Source organism: Leucopleurus acutus, assembly GCF_964270905.1.
Source record: "Leucopleurus acutus genome assembly, chromosome: 8".
Classification (NCBI taxonomy): domain Eukaryota; kingdom Metazoa; phylum Chordata; class Mammalia; order Artiodactyla; family Delphinidae; genus Leucopleurus; species Leucopleurus acutus.
Window position 1 is genome coordinate 26,513,548 of NC_139151.1, and position 19,675 is coordinate 26,533,222.

A 19,675-nucleotide genomic window follows, 5' to 3' on the forward strand; every position below is an offset into this window, starting at 1 on the left:
GTTAAGATTCCATGCCATAACTTTACTTTATTGATTATAATTTTATTTGGGCTAAACTGTAGCCTCCCAAATGTCCCATTCTGGCAAACCCAGGTGAATAAGCAGAAATGCACAGAGAATGAGAGGATTTCCATCCCTATTCTAACTAAAAATCCTGCCTATTGCTTTATTTTTAAACTGCCACTAACATGTTTAAATTATAATTGCATCTTCTCAATGAGCACAGTTCCTTATCATTGGAACTGGCAGGGGGCCTTGACATCTGAGTCATCATTTCACTGTGTCTATTTCTTACTGTGGTATACAAATTAAATAGACATACAAGATGAAATATAGGGGGAAAAATCTGAAGCAGTAACTTTAAATTGAATTAATTGTTGTCAAATCTACAAAATATATAAAGCAATCAACATTGGTAATAATATATTCTACTTCAGGCACATTTTCAATGATACTAACTTCAATTCTAAGGCCAAAAATGCTTCAAACACTTCTAGCCAAATATTGTACTTCTATAAATCAAAACCAATAGCTTTAATATTCCCTAAATTTAAAAGAATAATTCCAGTGTCTTCTCTCAAGAAGTGAACATGTTCTAAAGAAATGTCTCTTTTTCAATACTAAAATTTAATTAGAAGAGAAGTCTTGAGATAGTCACTTGATACATTATTCTGCATATTAAGAAAATAATAGGATGTAAACCAGATGTTCCTAGATTATGAAATTTAAAACATAACATATTCAAAATGTAGCTAGCTTTTTACCTATATTTATGCAATATTTAAGAATAAGGCAAGCGATCCCCACAATGTTGAAATCAGTCTTACTATTTCTCTCATAGTTTGAGTTCAAACAGTGGAAATAGTCATGGGTTTACAGTATCCAGTTTTTAGTGAGTCTTATCATTTTTGTAATTACTATGGGTAGTATTAATAAATGTTTTCTTTTTATATGATGAAATAAATTAATGAAAGAGGCAGACACTATGCAAAATGGCTGGGAATAAGGCCAAATCTTTTTACATATATCCAGGGACAAGTAATTTTCTAAATGACACTCTAGGTTATCTTGCCTAAATAATGACAAGTACTGCCATCATGTAATTTACTAAAATAATTATGTAAATCTCCTAGTTCCCATCACCCATATCAAGTCCATAGCCACTTACCTTGTCTTTATTCTCAGTGCCAGAAGCCTCAGGCTTGGTCCTAATCACAAATGGCGTGGACAGTCGCAGCAGAACCCTTTCGAAGGTGGCATTAACCTTTGGAGAAACAATCTCGAAGCAGTCCTCAAACCTGAGCACTTTGTGAGTGTCACATCGGAGCTGCTTCCTTAGGCCTTCCCCCAGCTGAAGGACTGTCATGTGGGGGTCAAACATCAAATGGAAAGGGAAGGCTCTGCAGAAGGTGTTGATGCTAATTCTGAGGTCCGCAGGAACTTGGGAGGTTCCCTGTGGAAGGTTCTTCGTGATACTAGTATTTTCACATTGTTTGATAAGGAAAGTAAGACCACTACAATTGCCTGGGTTTGAACCATCAGAGCACAGTTTCTCATTTGCAACCTGGTCCACTTTTACATCCAGCTGATAGATTTTCTTTCCTGCAGCCTTAATCATTCCAAGCATTGCAAACCCCACAATGTGGTGAGGGTGGAAGTAGTGGAGCATAAGATTACCTTCAGGGAGCTCTTTGCATAGGAATGATGGTGACTCCAGAGTGGCCTGTTTTCCAAAAGAAGTTCTAATGTGTTCCAACAAAGCATCAAAGCCATTAAAAAAGTCCTGCAACGTGCCACCTACAGCTCGAAGGACTCTCTCATTCTCATCAAAGCATATATTAAAGAACTCCTCACCAAATCTTTCTTGAATTTCCTCAAACTTCAAACCTAGAGGTAAATGGAAGCAAATGTTAATAAAGTATAATAAAAATAATTGAATTCACAGCTTTTTTAATGCTTACCAGAAGAGGCAGCTAGTGAGAGAAGCAAGAGAGGTATTTCCCTTGGGTACACAAATTTCCCAAATAGGTTAAGTCATTCATTTTGAGTTAAAGAAAGTAAATTTCCGTTCATTTTCTGGACGCTTCTAAGATGTTAATGAGCATCAACTTTTTTGTTGTTGTTTTAAAATAGACTTTATTAGTGCAATTTTAGATTCATAGCAAAACTGAGCAGAATATAAAGATATTTTCCATGTACCCCCTGCCCCCCCACACACATAACCCCCTCCCCTGGCAACTATTGATATTGTGCACTACAGTGGTACATTTATTACAACCAATGAACCTACACTGACATAACATTATCACCCAAAGTTCATAGTTTACATTAGGGTTCATTCTTCGTGTTGTATATACTTGAGTTTTGACAAATGTATAGTAACATGTGCCCACCATTATAGTATCATACAGAATAGTTTTGCTGCCCTAAAAATCCTCTGTGTGCCACCTATTCATTCCTCCCTCCCCTCAAACCCTGCAGCATGAAGTTTTTAAATGCTGCTAATCTAGCTGTTCTCTTTTCTTTTCAATACTATACTCCATTTGCTGTAATTATCATGAATAATATATTTTCCTTAACAATTTCCCTCATCGTTAAAGAATTTTAAGAGGCTATTATAAAGTTGTTTATTATGTCCATTCAATATTACTATTTTACTTATCACAATTCACTTGTTAAGTAGGAAATATAACCAGAGAGGGAATCTATGGTACATGAGCAGAGAAAGGCATCAGGTTATCTTGCATAAACAGAAGTGCTTAAATTAGTAATCTCTGAGAAAATCATGCAGGTCAGCTAGACCCCAGGAAGTGAGAGACAAAACAAGGAATTAAAACTGTGGAATGATTTGCATTCACTCTTTCACTCACAAAAATGAGAGCAGACAAAAGTAGAGTAGGAATCTGACCAGACAGAGTTAAAAGTCTTTAAGTTTTCTCGGTTCATACTTATTCCAAGATGCTATGGCAAAAGGAAATCTACCTTATAATAATGGTTATAATAATAAATAAATAAATAAATAAACAGACACACACACACACACACACACACACACACACACACACACACAATGCATTATATAGTAATTAGAAGCAGAATCACACATAATCTAGTTAGATCCACCCTTGAGGAAGAGTACAGCACAGATAAAAAGAGTTGAGTCTGTATCCTAAAGAAAGCTTCTATGTAGAGTCACCCTAGTGCTTCTCTGACTTTGGCTGAAATCAGTACATGTAGTTTACATATTCATATTTTATTTCATTATCTATCTCATCTTATAAGGAGGTCCTGAAAATCAGACAGGAAAAGACAGGTCACTTTGTTAGTGTCCTGTTAGAATGCAAAGTAGTCTGGGCTGTCTATGGCTTAGTTTGCTGCTCCTACTTTATTATTCCCTATGAGTTCTCCCCATCCAGAAGTGAGGGGATAAAACAGAGTCAATAATATTGTTTTAAAATAGAGTCCAAACACATCAAATATTTTTTGAGAACTTACCATAGAGTCTAAATATTGTGGAAGCCAAGTTAAGAAGTTAGTTTGACAAAGAAGTTCTTAAAATCCATGTGAAATGAGAAGTACAAAATTTAAGTGAAAATCAGTCCCGTTATTAAGAAGCATTTCACATTAATTTTAGTTTCATAGATCTGATGTTCAAGAGAAGCTGAGAAAGTCACCTACTAGGATAAAAACATCACTACTCATCTCACATTGTAATGTTACAAGATTGAACTTCAACATATGTTGCATTCACTAACAATAATGCCAGCAGAATTGATTATAATAGCAGTTTTCTAACTAGTTCCCTGGTGTGAAAGAGAGAAAACAAGATAGATGATATCCACTGCAATTTGGCTCCAACTGCTCCATTAAAACTGCTTTTGTAATTATTTATACCAATATATCCTGTTTTGTCATATTACTTAACTTTTTTTTTCCTTTAGTTTTATAGTGTTCATCAACTCTTCCTCCTAAATTGCTCTTCTCTCTTGGATTATAAACCATTCTCTCCTGGTTTAATTACTAGCTGTCTGAAAAGCCCTTCCACTAAAACGTCTTTCTATACAAAATCCTTACATCACCATCACTATACTGTAACTAAAAATTTCTAATACATACAAATTAAACTTATGTCCCTTCAATGGCAGTATTATTTGCTGCTATTAATTTTTAATTATGAAATTCTTATTAAAAACTAAGTTCAGAATAAATAAAAATTCCTATAATCTGACTATATTTGCTGAACAACAAAATTCCACGTGCCACTGAAAATATTCCATGGATTGCTTCTACACTTTGCAGAGTTGTGTCTTAAAGGACTTAGGGTCTTTATGCACAGACGAGAAAAAGAGAATTTCTTCTAACTTGCATTTTTCATAACATTAAAAATGCCCTCGCAGTTATTAAGAACACAGATATAATACAGTAAGCTTATGTCCTATTTCCAAATGTCATAATCCCCAAGAATCATACAGAAAATAACAAGTAAGTAAATTCACCAGAGGCAACAAAATTAAAACTACTTGTGAGTACAGCAGTCTATCAATCCTTGCTGCTTTAAAAAGCACTTCTGTACCTAAGATACAATGGTTATTAAGTCTCAAATGATAATGCTAAAGCCTACCAAGGGTGCTAAAGTGACTTGTATCAATAAAGAAAAACTAAATTATTTTTAATATTATATGCAAATACTATACATGGCAATTCTATATACACCACAGTATTCAATTAACTAATAAATATTTTTGGTCTCACAATTGTTAAACTGTGCAAGCTGAGAAAATAAAAAAAATTCTTAGAGCTTGAAAAATTAGAACTAGGGAATGATCACTTCAACTTCTGCAAATATGCTATGAATCAATACCCAAGACTTGCACTTTAAACATCTCAAAATTTAGAAAGCACAGAGAAAGTAGTTTAGCTCAGTCTCACTCCCAAGGTTCCACTTATAATTGATGCAAACACCCTACTTCCAGTAAATCACCTGAAACATAGAAACAATGCTCATCTGCTCTTACCACAAGAAGCTTGACATTTGGGTATATAAAACTACATTTCTTAAAGAGGCAAAACTTACAATAAAACTGCTTTCATTAGCAGGTAAATTAAAGGAATTTTAAATTACTATTAATTCATCCCTTCAAAAAAATGAATAGCTTAAATTCTGACATCCTTTAACTGAAAATGAAATAGTGAATGAATCTTTTGTCCCTTATCCAACCTCACACTGTGCACCTCTTGAGGGCATATATGTCTGCATACCTATCACTAGCATAATGCTCAGCACATGGAGACTAAGTATTCATTCATAGAAACTAAACATTCATCTAGAATCAATTTTAAAGCTACAGTTGTGTCACATCAAAAGCTACCAAGACAACTAGACACATCCTTTTCTCTCATGGGCCCCCACAGATAATTAAATTACAGATGATTGGGCTATAACAGAGGCATACAGGAGCTATGACAGTATGGGAAAAAGAATGTCTGACTTTCTCCTCAGGGAGATAAAGTTTGAAAGATAATATTAAGAAAAAGTAGGTGTTCAAAAAGCCAACAAGGAAGGAAGGAGCAGTCTAACAGATGGACAGTAATGAAATATGAATGAAGCAGGGAGGTGAAAGAGCCCAGCAGAATCAGGGAAGAGCAAGTAGTAAGTGTATAATGGCTGTGGAGCAGGGGTGGTGGGATGAGCTGCTAATTAATCAGCAATGTAGAAGTTGGACTTAAGTGTGACAAGACCAGAGTCAAAGATAGCAGCCAAAGAGATGCTGCAGTGTCTCTATAAGGTTATATTGATTGAATTAGGTAGTTCCAGTAAGAATGGAGAAATTAGTACCAAGCAGTGTGCCAAACATTTTTGTATATTACTTTAACATTTAAAAAATTCCTATCAAGTGGATATTTTTAATTGCACCCATTTTAAAGGTGAGGAATGTTAAGAAATTTGCCCATGTTTACCCAATTGTAGGTAGCAGAGCCAGGTCTCAAAGTGAAGTCTAATACTAGATCTTGTGTAATAAATATTGTGTGATAATGTGCACTGTATTAAATGAGTAAAACATCTGCGTGGGGGAAAAATGCATGTCTTGCCCATTGAAATATCATCAATGCCTAACATTCTGCCTGACATTTATGGGCGCTCAATAAATAATAGCTGGATGTCAGGTGAATTAATGCATCATTGAAGTCTATAGAAAGGAGCTACAAGGAGCAGTCAATGGCTATCAAATGCCACAGAGAGGTCAAGGAAGAAAACTTTAAATTGGATTGGTCAGAACTTCGGGGACCTTTGACAGAGCAATTTCAGTGGGGAGGTGGAGGCAAAAGACTGAGTATAATGGGTTGAGGAGGGTGGGACAAATGAAGAAACAGAATATTAGTTTTCAGCTGTATCAATAATATTATTGGAAGGCTAAAATTACTTATTTTATAAAATTGTTTTTAAAAAAATCTGGCCTCCATGCTTGGAAAGGGAAATGTTGCCTTCATTGAGAACTGAGTGAATAGAGAAAGGTATGACACGAAAGATATAGCATTGAATGGGGTCCTGGATCCTCTGGGGGAAGATTTATTAATAAAAGAGGGAAATTTGTGTCTTTCTAGGTCCAGAGACCATCCTTATCACCCAGCAAATGTATCAGTCTCCACTAACATGGGAAAATACCAAAGCGGAAGGTATTTCTTCAAGTTACTTAAACTTCAACCAAGGAGCTGAATACCTACCAGCTTATCACTTCTGTGAATTGTGGACCTCCATAATTACTTTTTGATTAATTACTTAGGTTTCATCAACCTAATATCTAAGTAATATAACTCAATCACAACAGTATCTCAAGTCCAAAAGATTTCAACATTTTAAGTAAACAATTATCCTTTTAGACAAACAATTATTTTTCCAGCTTTATTGAGATATAACATGGTGTAAGTTTAAGGTACACAATGTGTTGATTTGATACACTTAAATATTGCAAAATGATTAGCATCGTACCATTAGTTTACATCTCCATCACTTCACATAATTACCATTTCTTTTGTTGTGGTAAGAATATTCAAACTCTGCTCTTAACTTTCAAAGTATAATGCACAATTGTTAACTATAATCACAAGGCAGTGCAATAGATCTCCAGAAATTAGTCATCTTCTAACTGGAAGTTAGAACATTTCCCTATTTCCCCCAGCCCCAGGTAACCACCATTCTACTCTCTATGAGTTTGGCTTTTTCAGATTCCATATATAAGTGACAGCATACAGTATTTGTCAAGAAAAAATTATTTTATCTAGCAAGACGATAAGATGTTTCTCAACTATGTTTGAAACCCAGATGACACTTTTATAAGAATATAATTCTAGTGCCATGCCAATCTACAAATAAATAAAGTCTCTGCATCCAGAGATTTAAGGGTAAATATTACATATGTCTAAATAATAACAAAGAAGAAAGCCTGGAAAGAAATCCCACTGCCCAAATCGTAATTTTAAGGGAAATTGTTTTGAATCTGAGCTATCAATACAGTCTCATTTGCATCTTGGTGAGGTGAGATAAGACGTTTGTAGTTAGAGTACTTTAGTTAAATAAGTAAAACTGTTGGGATAATAGTAAAAAGAAAGAGTCTTATCAATTTTGCTCTTAATCTATGAAGGGTTAAACTGCAATTTTCTACCATTTTAGAGGCATTTAATTCTCCTCCTTTTATTGCATTTGTGGCATCCTGTCCCTCTCCAAAAAAGAACACAGAATAAGTCATATATTTATTTTTAAGTGTAGGTGAACTAAATTAAATTTTCCTTAATATTTAAAAATTTTTATTATATAATTAAAAATAGCAAGACACATATTCAGATTTTTAAAACAGGGTTTTAACATCTTTGAGCTAACAAAGAATTTGCTAAGCATAGCATTAGAGGAAACCCTCTAACATATTTAAGATTAATTCTTGAATACCCAAAGGAATATTTATTATTATAAGTGTAGTAAGTACTTCAGGCACAAAAATATTTGTGATGGTTAAGTTTACAGTTTGTAATTTTGAGACTATGCCAAGGTATGCTTTAAAATATACACAGGACAAAAAAATAAATTAAATAAAATAATAAAGTAAACAGAGGGCAAAAATTTTAAGTTAGAAACATGGCATAATGGAGATGATGCCAAATCCTGAGTACTGGGAGTACTTTTTTACCCAGAAACTATATCTAAAAAGCAGAACATCATAAAAGTACACTCCAACAGTATCAGTTAGTACTCCTTGCTTTCAAACAGAAGAGCACATGTTTGTGCCTTTCTTGTAAAATACCAGATATCCCCTTGTATTATAAATATTTGTCTATGATCCTTCTGTTGACCATAAACAGATTTAGTAGGACAACTCGTGAAATGTATGATCTCTAGAAACAGTGTGATCTAGAAAGAGAAAAAGAAACCAATGGAGGAAGGACTATAACTAAAACAATAATAGAATTTTCCCTGAACTGTAGAAGATTGTGAATCAACTGATAGAAAAGGCACAAGCTCCAGACAAGACTGGTAAGAAAACACACACACATACACACACGCAAAAACCTAAGCACATCTGGTTAAATTCCTGAAATACAAGAGATAAAATCTTTTAAGTTGCAGGAAAGAACAAGTAATTTTCAAAAAACTTAAAAAAAAAATGTTCTTCTTATTTGCAATTCTGTAAGCTAGATGAAGGTGGAATAATATATGTGGAATACTGAGAGAATTTAAATCTAAGAATTCATTATCCAGCCAAGATATCTGGCAGATTCAGAAACAATATGACTCAGTGAAACACCTGAGGAAAATAATTGAAAAAACACTTTAACCAAACAACAAATGAAACAGAGGAGTCCTGGTAAGAGAAAATGGGAAAAGTAAAAACATCAAGGAGCAATGAACCTTGCAACACACACACACACAGGTGTGTGTGTGTGTGTGTGTGTGTCAATGACAGATATTTTTTGCAAATTTGTAATATAAATGTAAATAAAAATTACTGAAATAGAGAGAAAGGGAAACTATTGACAACTGCAAGGTAAATTTTATTGACAATCTGTAACTAAACAATCTCAGCAAAAACCCAAGAGTTAGGAGGTTAGGGAGAAACAGTAGGGAGGGGGAAAGGAGAAAATGTTCTAACAGCACTCTAAAGGTCTCTTCCAAATGGGATATGGCAATTAGAGAAAAAGATACATTCTTAGTAAGGAAATAAGTGATATTTTGTTTTAAAATAATGAAAAAACACATGGACCTAATTTTAGTAACAAGAAAGGGAAGCTAAGCAATAATGAAATGGGAAAGTAGAAGAGAACTTTCAAACTACAAAGGTTAAAAAAATTTTATATTCAACATGATCAAAATAGCAAAAATAAGAAAAAACAATGTAAAATGAATAATTATCATAAATCAAGTTGGAAGAAAGAAAATCAGTAAATTATGTATTTAATTAGGTGTAAACAAATAAATACCATCAAATGTCAGAAATTCTCACCCCATATATAAGAATTGCATATCTATAAAACAACTTATAAAAGGTGATTTAAAAAAAAAAGTTTGAAAATAAATGTTAGGCAAAAATTTCCAAGAAACTACAAGAAGAAAAAAAGCAAGGAAGGAGTAGTATTAATATCAAATAAGGTGGAATTAAGGTTAAAAGTGCTAATCAGGATAAAGAGAGATATTATATAAAAAAAAAAAATCACCATTTACAAAGAAGACCTAAGAGACATGAACCTGCAACATTGTAGCTAAATATACAAAGTATTAGTAATTAGAAATTGATGGCTAATGAGCAAGGGATTTCTTTATGGAGTGATAAAAAATGTTCTAAAATTGATCATAGTGATAGTTGCACAACTTTATGAATACTCTAAAAACACACTGAGGTATGCACTTTATTATTATTTTTTTTGCTGTACGCGGGCCTCTCACTGTTGTGGCCTCTCCCGTTGTGGAGCACAGGCTCCGGACGCACAGGCTCAGCGGCCATGGCTCACGGGCCCAGCCACTCCATGGCATGTGGGATCTTCCCGGACCGGGGCACGAACCCGTGTCCCCTGCATCGGCAGGTGGACTCGCAACCACTGTGCCACCAGGGAAGCCCGAGGTATGCACTTTAAATGGGTGAATTGTATGGTATGTGAATTATGTTTCAATATGCTTGTTACACATTTTAAAAGCTAATAAAAAATCGAATTTTACTCTAATGAAAAACCTCTAGACATTTATAGAGGAAATTATAGTAGGATTATAATGGGAAACTTTAATATATCTCTCTCAGAATCAGATGGATCTGACAGACAAAAAAAAGCAAAGTCATAGAGAAATTAAATAAAAACAAAAGAAAAATGTAATAAAAAATGTCATTAGTAAATATTAATGTGCTTTTTTCAGAATCAAAATATCAAAGATTAAAAAAGCAAAGTCATAAATAAAATAAATCTCAACAGCAATAAAAATAAAAAATTCAGAGGAAAAATGAAATTAAAATAAATAAAATTTAATAACAAAGGCAATAAAGGTACACATGTGTATATGTACATACACATGCATACATGTTTATAGTATGTGAAGATATTACAAAAATTGCTCAAGTACTTAGCCACAAAATTTCCATAATATGTTTTTAAGGAAAGATTTTGCAGATCACATTTTTCTAATAATAATAATAATAACACTACAGCTACATGTAAAAGAATGAAATTAGAACACTCCCTAACACCATACACAAAAATAAACTCAAAATGTATTAAAGACCTAAACGTAAAGCCAGAAACTATAAAACTCTTAGAGGAAAACATAGGCAGAACACTCTATGACATAAATCACAGCAAGATCCTTTTTGACCCAGCTCCTAGAGAAATGGAAATAAAAACAAAAATAAACAAAGGGGACTTAATGAAACTTAAAAGGTTTTGCACAGCAAAGGAAACCATAAACAAGAGGAAAAGACAACCCTCAGAACAGGAGAAAATCTTTGCAAATGAAGCCACTGACAAAGGATTAGTCTCTAAAATTTACAAGCAGCTCATGCAGTTCAATATCAAAAACACAACCCAGTCCAAAAATGGGCAGAAGATCTAAATAAACATTTCTCCAAAGAAGATATACAGATATCCAACAAACACATGAAAGGAGGCTCAACATCATTAATCATTAGAGAAATGCAAATCAAAACCACAATTAGGTATCACCTCACACCAGTCAGAATGGCCATCATCAAAAGATCTACAAACAAAAAATGCTGGAGAGAATGTGGAGAAAAGGGAACCCTCTTGCACTGTTGGTGGGAATGTAAATGGATACAGCCACTATGTAGAACAGTATGGAGGTTCCTAAAAAAACTAAAAATAAAACTACCATACGACCCAGCAATCCCACTACTAGGCATATACTCTGAGAAAACTATAATTCAAAAAGAGTCATGTACCACAATGTTCATTGCAGCTCTATTTACAATAGCCAGGACATGGAAGCAACCTAAATGTCCATCAGTAGATGAATGGATAAAGAAGATGTGGCACATATGTACAATGGAATATTACTCAGCCATAAAAATAAACAAAATCGAGTTATTTGTAGTGAGGTGGATGAACCTAGAGTCTGTCATACAGAGTGAAGTAAGTCAGAAAGAGAAAAACAAATACCGTATGCTAACACATATATATGGAGTCTAAAAAAAAAAGAAAGAAAAAAAGGTTCTGAAGAACCTAGGGGCAGGACAGGAATAAAGACGCAGGCGACACGGGGAGGGAGAAGGGTAAGCTGAGACGAAGTGAGAGAGTGGCATGGACTTATATATACTACCAAATGTAAAATAGATAGCTAGTGGGAAGCAGCCACATAGCACAGGGAGATCAGCTCAGTGCTTTGTGACCACCTAGAGGGGTGGGATAGGGAGGGTGGGAGGGAAACACAACAGGGGTTATGGGTTATGGGGTTATATGTATATGGATAGCTGATTCACTTTTTTATAAAGCAAAAGCTAACACACGACTGTAAAGCAATTATACTCCAATAAAGATGTTAAAAAATAATAATAATAAACACATATGTGAGAAAAAGGTAACCAAAAATTTATCTATTTAGAAGTTAAACAGTACCCTTCCTTGTATTAAAAAGAAAACATTGAAATTATAACTTCTAGAAATCAATGAAAAGGAAACTAATTCATTCAAAATCCTATGAGGCACAACAAAAACTGTATTCAAACAAAAATATATGTCATAAATACTTTCAGCAACAAAATAATAAGTAAATAAAAACTTTCAATTAAGAAAATTAAGTTAAGTTTAAAATTAAACTATAAAAGCTGAAATTAGTAGATTAGAACTAAATTAGGAGTGAGAAAGAAGACATAGTATATATTAAGGAGAAACAGAGGAATCAAAATAGAACCATACAACGTTCTGCCAACAAATGTGTAAATGTAATATAAATGGATAATTTTTCATCAAAACACAAATGACAAAAATTGACCCAAGAAGAAATGGGTTTTGGATAGCCTTTAAGAAAATTGATAATTCCAAAGTGATTTAAATATTTCCAGGCCATAGAAAACAATTAAAACTACTCAATTCTTTTTATTAAGCCCAATAACTTTAATGCCAAAACTTGATACAGTATACTAAGACCATTTTCTCTTATGAATATTTGCTAAAATAGTAGCAAATGGAGTCTAGCTATTTATAAAAGAGTAATACTTCATGACCAAGTACTGTTCATGTCAGAAAAGAAAAAGCAGTTCAATAGTAGAAAATCTATCAGCGTAAAGTATGACGTTTATAAAATTAAATGAGACAATAATATTGTTTTATCAGTAGATTCTGAAAAGTCTGAAATTGAACAGCTTTAATAAAAATTTTGAGCAAAACAGGGAAATAGAGAGGCTGCTCAAACATAATAAATTCTGCTCTTCAAAAACCAGAAGTAAAGCTTATTCTAAATGGTAAAATACTAAGAACATTTCAACTAAAATCAGAAATTAGGCAAATAAGCTTGTTATCACCATTGTTATTCAATATTATCTTGGAGGTTCTAGCAGATGCTATGAGATATAAGGAACAATAAAATTATCTCTTTTTGCTAATGAAGATTGTACACTTAGAAAACCTAGAAAGCCTTTTAATTTCAAGGCTCTTTCTTGCTTTTTTTTGGTGCACAAAACACAACATTATTTTATAGAAAAAAATACCTACTAGAATTAATAAGAAAACATTGTAAATAACTGAATATAAAATAAACATAGAATCAATAGCTTTTCTCTCTATTAGTAGTAAGGATCAAGAAGTAGAAATGGGGAAATATTCTATTCAAAGTAGCAATGAAAATTATAAAATTATAGGAATACACTAATAAGAAAGGCATAGAACTTATATTAAGAAAACTATTAAATCTTAACACAGAAAACAGAAACTGAACAAATGGAAAAAGGTTCCAAATTTCAAGATGCAAAGACCTTACATTATAAAAATATCAATTCCCCCAAATTAATATGAGTTTAATGCATTTCTAATTATAGTCTCAACATGTTTTCTTAGTAATACAGTAATTTTAAGATTCATATGGGAGAATAAATTCTTAGAATAGCCCAAAAATTCATGAATAAGAAGACTACTGAGTAAGAACCAGATATTGGAATAAATGAAATGCACTGTAATTACAATTTTTATTTCTATAAAACAAACGAAGAGATTATTAGGTCAGAATAGAGAATTCAGAATCAAATCTGTGTATATAATTTTTAACGTACCACAAAAGAGTATTTTAATTCAATGGGGAAAGAATGGTTTATTTAATACATGGCACTAGCCATCTGGAAAACAATAAAATTAAATCCCATCTCACAACACACACAAAAAAAATAAAATTCAAGATAAATTAAAAATTTAAAATGTAAAAGACAAAACAATAAATATTTTAGAAGAAAATCTAGGGGACTTTATGTATGCCTTAACCAAAACTGGCAAACAAACATACAAAAAGACATAAAGACATATTTGATTTTGTATGATAAAAAGGTAAGCTAAAACTGTAAGAATAATATATAGAATACAATTTTATTTTAGTAAAAATATAAGTATGCGTGTGTGCATGTGCGTGTGTGTGAGTGTGTGTGTGGTGCGTCTCCCCTGACATTCTGCTAGCCTCTCTATCTTAAATACAACTAATTTGTTTCAGACCACCACTATCAACCATCTAGAATTATTTCAACAGCTTCCTAATCACTCTGCTTTCTAATCTCTCTGCAATCCATTCTGTATGCATCTTTTCAATATCATAAATCTTATCATATAATTTCTCTACTTAAAGCCCTCCAATGATTATCCTTTGGCCTCAGAATAAAGTTCAAACTCAGCAGGGCTTGATCCAGCCCTTACTTACAGACTCAACCTCATCTCTCCCAATTTCCTCACTTCACATCTCAGTATAAGCCACTATGACCCACTTGAAGTTTCCTGAACATGCTCATCAATGTCTCTCTGACAGGTTTCTGTCCATGTTACTTTTGTGCTTCGTTTTGTTCTGTTTTGTGTTTTAATAGAATTCTGTTCTCCCACCTACTCCACTTAGGTTAGTTATCTGCTTACACTCATCTTGCAGATCCTTACACCTAAATTCCTCCAGAACACTTTCCTTGACTCTCAAAGATTAAGATGGATGCTTCTACTTCTTCAGTTTCCAAAGCACTTTGTGAATACCCCCATCCTAGCATTTGTCACACAACAGTTGCTGGCTTGTCCACCCCTTCAATCTGACTTAATCTCTTTGAAAACAAAGGTTATATCCTCTTCACCATTCATTCAATTATTATTTTTTAAAAATGAGAATACCTGCTCTGTATCAGTCTCAGTGCTGAGCACTAGGGAAACTATCATGATCAGAATAGATGTGGGTCTTACCCTTATTGAGCTATGTGAAAGATAGTCTAATCCAGTAGTTGTACACATAATCCAACAACTGTACATAGAAACCACATGATGATAGGTGTTGGAATGATAAGTTGCAGAATGATATGAGAGCATATAACAGGGACCTAATGTAATCTACTGGGTCAAAGAAAGCTTCCTTTAAAAAGTGACACATATGAAAGATAAGTAAAAGTCAACTAGGCAGCCAAGGAGGAAAGAAGGCCATTCCAGACCAAAGGAACATGTATGCGAAAGTCCTGGAAGAGAAACTAAAATGAAGCTTTTGAGAAACTAAATGAAGACCACTATTGTAATCCTAATCCCTGGCACAGTGCCTGTTTGTAGTACATTTTTTGAATGGATAGATAAAAGAATCAATCAATTAATGAATGAACAAATAAATACGGCTGTGTATGATTGACCACATGTCTGTATAATATATATATATCATATACAATGTATATATTATATAATACTTACACTGGATATATCAATAGATGCTTGTATGGGCACATATGTATAGGTTTTCCATTGCTGTTTTTCACGCCCTTCAATATTCACTGGCAGGTCTTTTTACACAAGTGGGCTAGTTATGCTAAAAGACTAATTTAATAGGTGTGAAGCTTACTATTTGACAAATTCTTTTTCCTTTGCCAACAAATAGCCACAGGTGAGAACTAAGAAATGGACAGACTCAGGGCAGCACATGTATAATCAGGCAGCATTATCAGGGCTCTGTGCTATGCTTGCTATCAGAAGCTGCCCACCTGTCAGGTGACTAAGGGCTCATCACATTTCCCAGTCTTCCTTCCCCAGCACCTTGACATGTTGTTGTGTAAGACACTAAGCCGAGAGCCCCACAGCAGTGTGGTACATTCAAAGAACGCGCAAAGATGAGCTAATTAAAAAGAGGAACTGCAGGAGCACCTGCCTCAGCCTTGTACCCACACTTGGCCCCTGCTTCTGAAATGCAATCTGCCACATTGTGAAAATGTGTCAATGTCTCACAGGCTTCGGAATCTCCCTACAGAGATGTACTCTCATCATTTCTCATGCCTGCACTTTTTAGCAATCTTTTACATGTTGGCTAAGAATTTAAGGAAGAGAATTACTATGCAAATCCATGGATTCCTGTGTCTGCTGATGATAACTGGCCCAGTTTAAATCGGAGGCCACAAAAGTGGCAGAAGAGCATAATTTCCAGAAGGAAGGCTTCTCAGAGGGTTTACTCAGAGCTGTTAATCACTGCTAATGCCTCTTTAATTGTTATGCTTTTTACAATCACTAAATTGTGATCCACCCTCCTCAACTGCTCCAACCCAGTTTTGGAAGCTATGCCTCTATGCAATTTGTACAGAGAGGATTAACTTTTGGAATAAAAGTTGTGTTGTTGTAAATAAATAAAATTGATGGGAATCTGAATTTTTTTTACAACTTCAAACTGGTTTTCAGTATCATATTTGATTTATTTGCCCTGCTCGAATCACATTTTTCATAACCAATTCCCTTTTGATCACACATATAAGATATTGGGCTGAGTAAGAAAGTAATTTAAAGCTGTGAAAAAAAATATCAATGGCATATATAGGGACTGAACCCCTAACCACTGCTTCTTTTGCCTCATAGGTGAGGTCACCCTAGGAATGGTTGAAGCTAGCACCTGAAGCAGAGCAACTGTTCATATGTGTTACTATCTTAAAGTGAATTTGACAGGCACACTGAGCTATGTCTGTCATACCACACCTGAAGATATTCCACAAATAGAACACAAGGGAAAGCCTGAGATATGCAATAATTAACAAAAATGGTAATCTTTTAAAATTGGGAGAGGAGACAACATACGCCTGAGTTCTTCCAATATTGTAATGGAAACTACAATATTTTTGGTTTCATGGCTTATTTGATAAAAAGTTATGTTCTTATGAATTCGTTCACTTTTTTTTTGGCCAAGCTACATGGCATGCAGGATTTTAGTTCTCTGAACAGGATGGAACCCATGCCCCCTGCAGTGAAAGTGCAGAGTCCTAACCACTGGACTGCCTCTTTCACTTTTCTAATACAGCATTTTGTAATACAGTTCATTTTTCTGTCCCTTCCCAATTTTTGTACATACTCACACATATATTACAGTTGAATTCATAATATAATAATGTACACAAAACATTTGTGACTTTTTTCTTTTTGTGTAATATTTCATCTCTAGTGGATGCTGGGAGTGTGTGAAGCTATCAGCTCTAGGCTGAGTCTTGCTCTGGTAACGGCTTTTAGCTGAAGACAGCTGCTTGGCCCAATGGCAGGATTCAGGCCCCAGGGCAGCCTGAATCCAAAGGTTAGTTTGGGAGGTGGTGAGCTGTAATACAAAGGCAAGGCATCCTTGCCTCAGTGGGGGGCAATTCTGGAGAGATCAGCTGAGACATTTGTTGTGACTGCACCTAGGCATAGCAGTTCAACTTCTCTCTCATTTTACTTTCTTCACATCCTTACAGGGCAATAGTCTGCTAAGCTGCAAACACGGGCTTTCTTTCATGAAAAAGGATGACTCAGACTGTGGAGCTATTAACCACAAAGGACTATTCTCAGGCCTTGAAATCTACTGTGGTTTGCCTGGTTCGGTCATTGATCCTGAGAGCAGTATCCAGTAGCATTCCTGAGAACAGATCTCCACCTCAGAGCCTGTTTCCTGGGGAAACAGAGCTATGATAACATTATAAACATCTTCCCATGCTGTAGCATAATCTTTCCACATAGTTCTCAATGAAACAGCTGTTTAATGTTCTTGTAAGCAGATTATCACATTTTAATTGACTATTTCCTTATAGTTGGACTATTGGTTGTTGCCAATATTTTGTCAGTATAAAGAGCATACAGAGAACAGCATCAAGCCATTTTTGATGTTTCTTCTTGTTGTTTTAAACTATTTCTTAAAAATATCTGAAGTGTGGGCTATTATTAAGATAAAGATATGAAGGCTTTCATTCTATCGATACTAAGGATTTATAGATCATAGCATTGCAAACATAAGTCCAATAGCAAAATATAACACCAGAATACTAAGGAATTGGGACAGATTATTTTACATATTATTGTTTCTTTAACCCAAGACTCAGAATAGGATGCTTGAGAGGCCCAAAGAGAAAAAGAGAACAGAACGGTCTATAATTAACTTCTGCAGCTAATTATACCGTACTTGGCTGAGTAAATCTGAATCTACACAATGCTAGCACCCAGTATATAATAAATATTTCTTGAATACATGTATGTATGAGTGAATAAATAAATATTCAGGTTGCTTTAAATTTTAACTGAAATTCAAGAAAGCTCATTAATGTAGAAATGTAGAAAATGTATGTAATGTAGAAAATATGGACAGGATACTGAGAAGCCCTTAGCTTTAAGTTCTTAAATTGTTCCCATTCCAAAGCAAAAGTGATGGTGTTGGTAACAGTAATAGCATATGTGGTATGCAGAAGCTAGCAGAGGGACTAAGATGGAAGAGTTAAGGAGGAATAAAATACAGTTATAACTAGTAAAGGTACTCAGAGTCAACCAGAAAACAGTAAGCAAAGTTTGTTATTGCACCAGGACACATGCCACAAATTCATGGAAAGAAGTGCCAGAGACTGGAAGATATTAATGGAAATTCACATTTTAAATTTGGGGCAGATGAGGAACGAGGGCATGGTATATCTCGTGAGATGCACTGGCAATCCTATAGACATATCGTAAGATTTATCCCCAGTTCTTGTCTCTTAAAATGCCTCAACAAGAATCATTTCTCAAATCAGGCTGTCTCTTCAATGATTCGTGAACATACCTTGCTCATTCCAACATGTGTCCTGTCACTCACAGTGCCTCTCCCGGAATCCCCAAAAGAGAGCATCCCTCACTGGACTGGCATAAACAAGGGGACAAAGAGGAGAGGAATCCACTTCTTAGGAAGGAGAGGGAGGAAAAAATACATCACAGTAGGAGGCAAAGAATACCAAAAAACGGAAGCAGGAGAAAGGAAACTGCACCAAAGGCTTAGTTTATTGTTATAGCGATATTAATAGGTAAGCCCGGGGCTAACTTAGCCAAAAGAGATATAAAACAAAAATGTCTGAATTTAGAGCTTTTCTTTTTCCCATAAACTTTTATCACTTGCCCACCACTCTTTAAGTCCTAAAGAAAACAAAAGGTTATATGGGAGATCTTTCTTAACATCTGAAAGCAAACAAAAACACATTATCCAAAAGGTCAACCACAACCAGCACTTGACAGGAAAAAGATATTACAAAGTTGTAAGATCTTGAACTCACACTCAGTGATAAACACCACACTCTTTTCAAAGCACTTCTTTAGTACACTGCAGAAAAGAGTCATAATTAAAAGTCAAAAAACATGCTGACTTTTCTCTTCTTAGGCCATTCCCAAGCCTTGCCAGAATATCGCTGCTATTTCCTTTCTAGCTTCCAGAAGAATGTCAAAGGTCAACATAGTTTGTTTTGTCTATCCAACTAACAGTGAAATGGTTGGCCTGGTGGCCTAGAAAGTAAATACACATTTGAGATTTTTTTAGCCTTGCGACCATGTTAACCTTGCTCTAAGTGCAAATCTTATAATGTAGGCAATCTTCTTTTTAAACAGTGAGCCAAATTTAAACTCCACTGTCTGCAGAACCTATACTACAGTAACTCTTACTACTAATATCCCTGTTTCACAAATCAGAAATACCCAAGGACTTATATAAATGAGCTAAGAATGAAGACACATGAAGTCAAGTTCC

At 34.5% G+C, this 19,675-nt stretch overlaps 1 protein-coding gene across 1 annotated transcript in view; it reads right to left on the minus strand.

Moving 5' to 3' along the window:
- The window catches only part of GUCY1A2 (guanylate cyclase 1 soluble subunit alpha 2), a gene marked incomplete at its 5' end in the record, with an annotated part of 393,444 nt that overhangs the window by 350,682 nt on the left and 23,087 nt on the right, over window positions 1-19,675 (minus strand). The window contains one exon of the mRNA XM_082844096.1: window positions 1,169-1,887. Coding sequence (XP_082700222.1) covers window positions 1,169-1,887 — 719 coding nt within the window. The remainder of the gene's footprint in view (window positions 1-1,168; window positions 1,888-19,675) is intronic.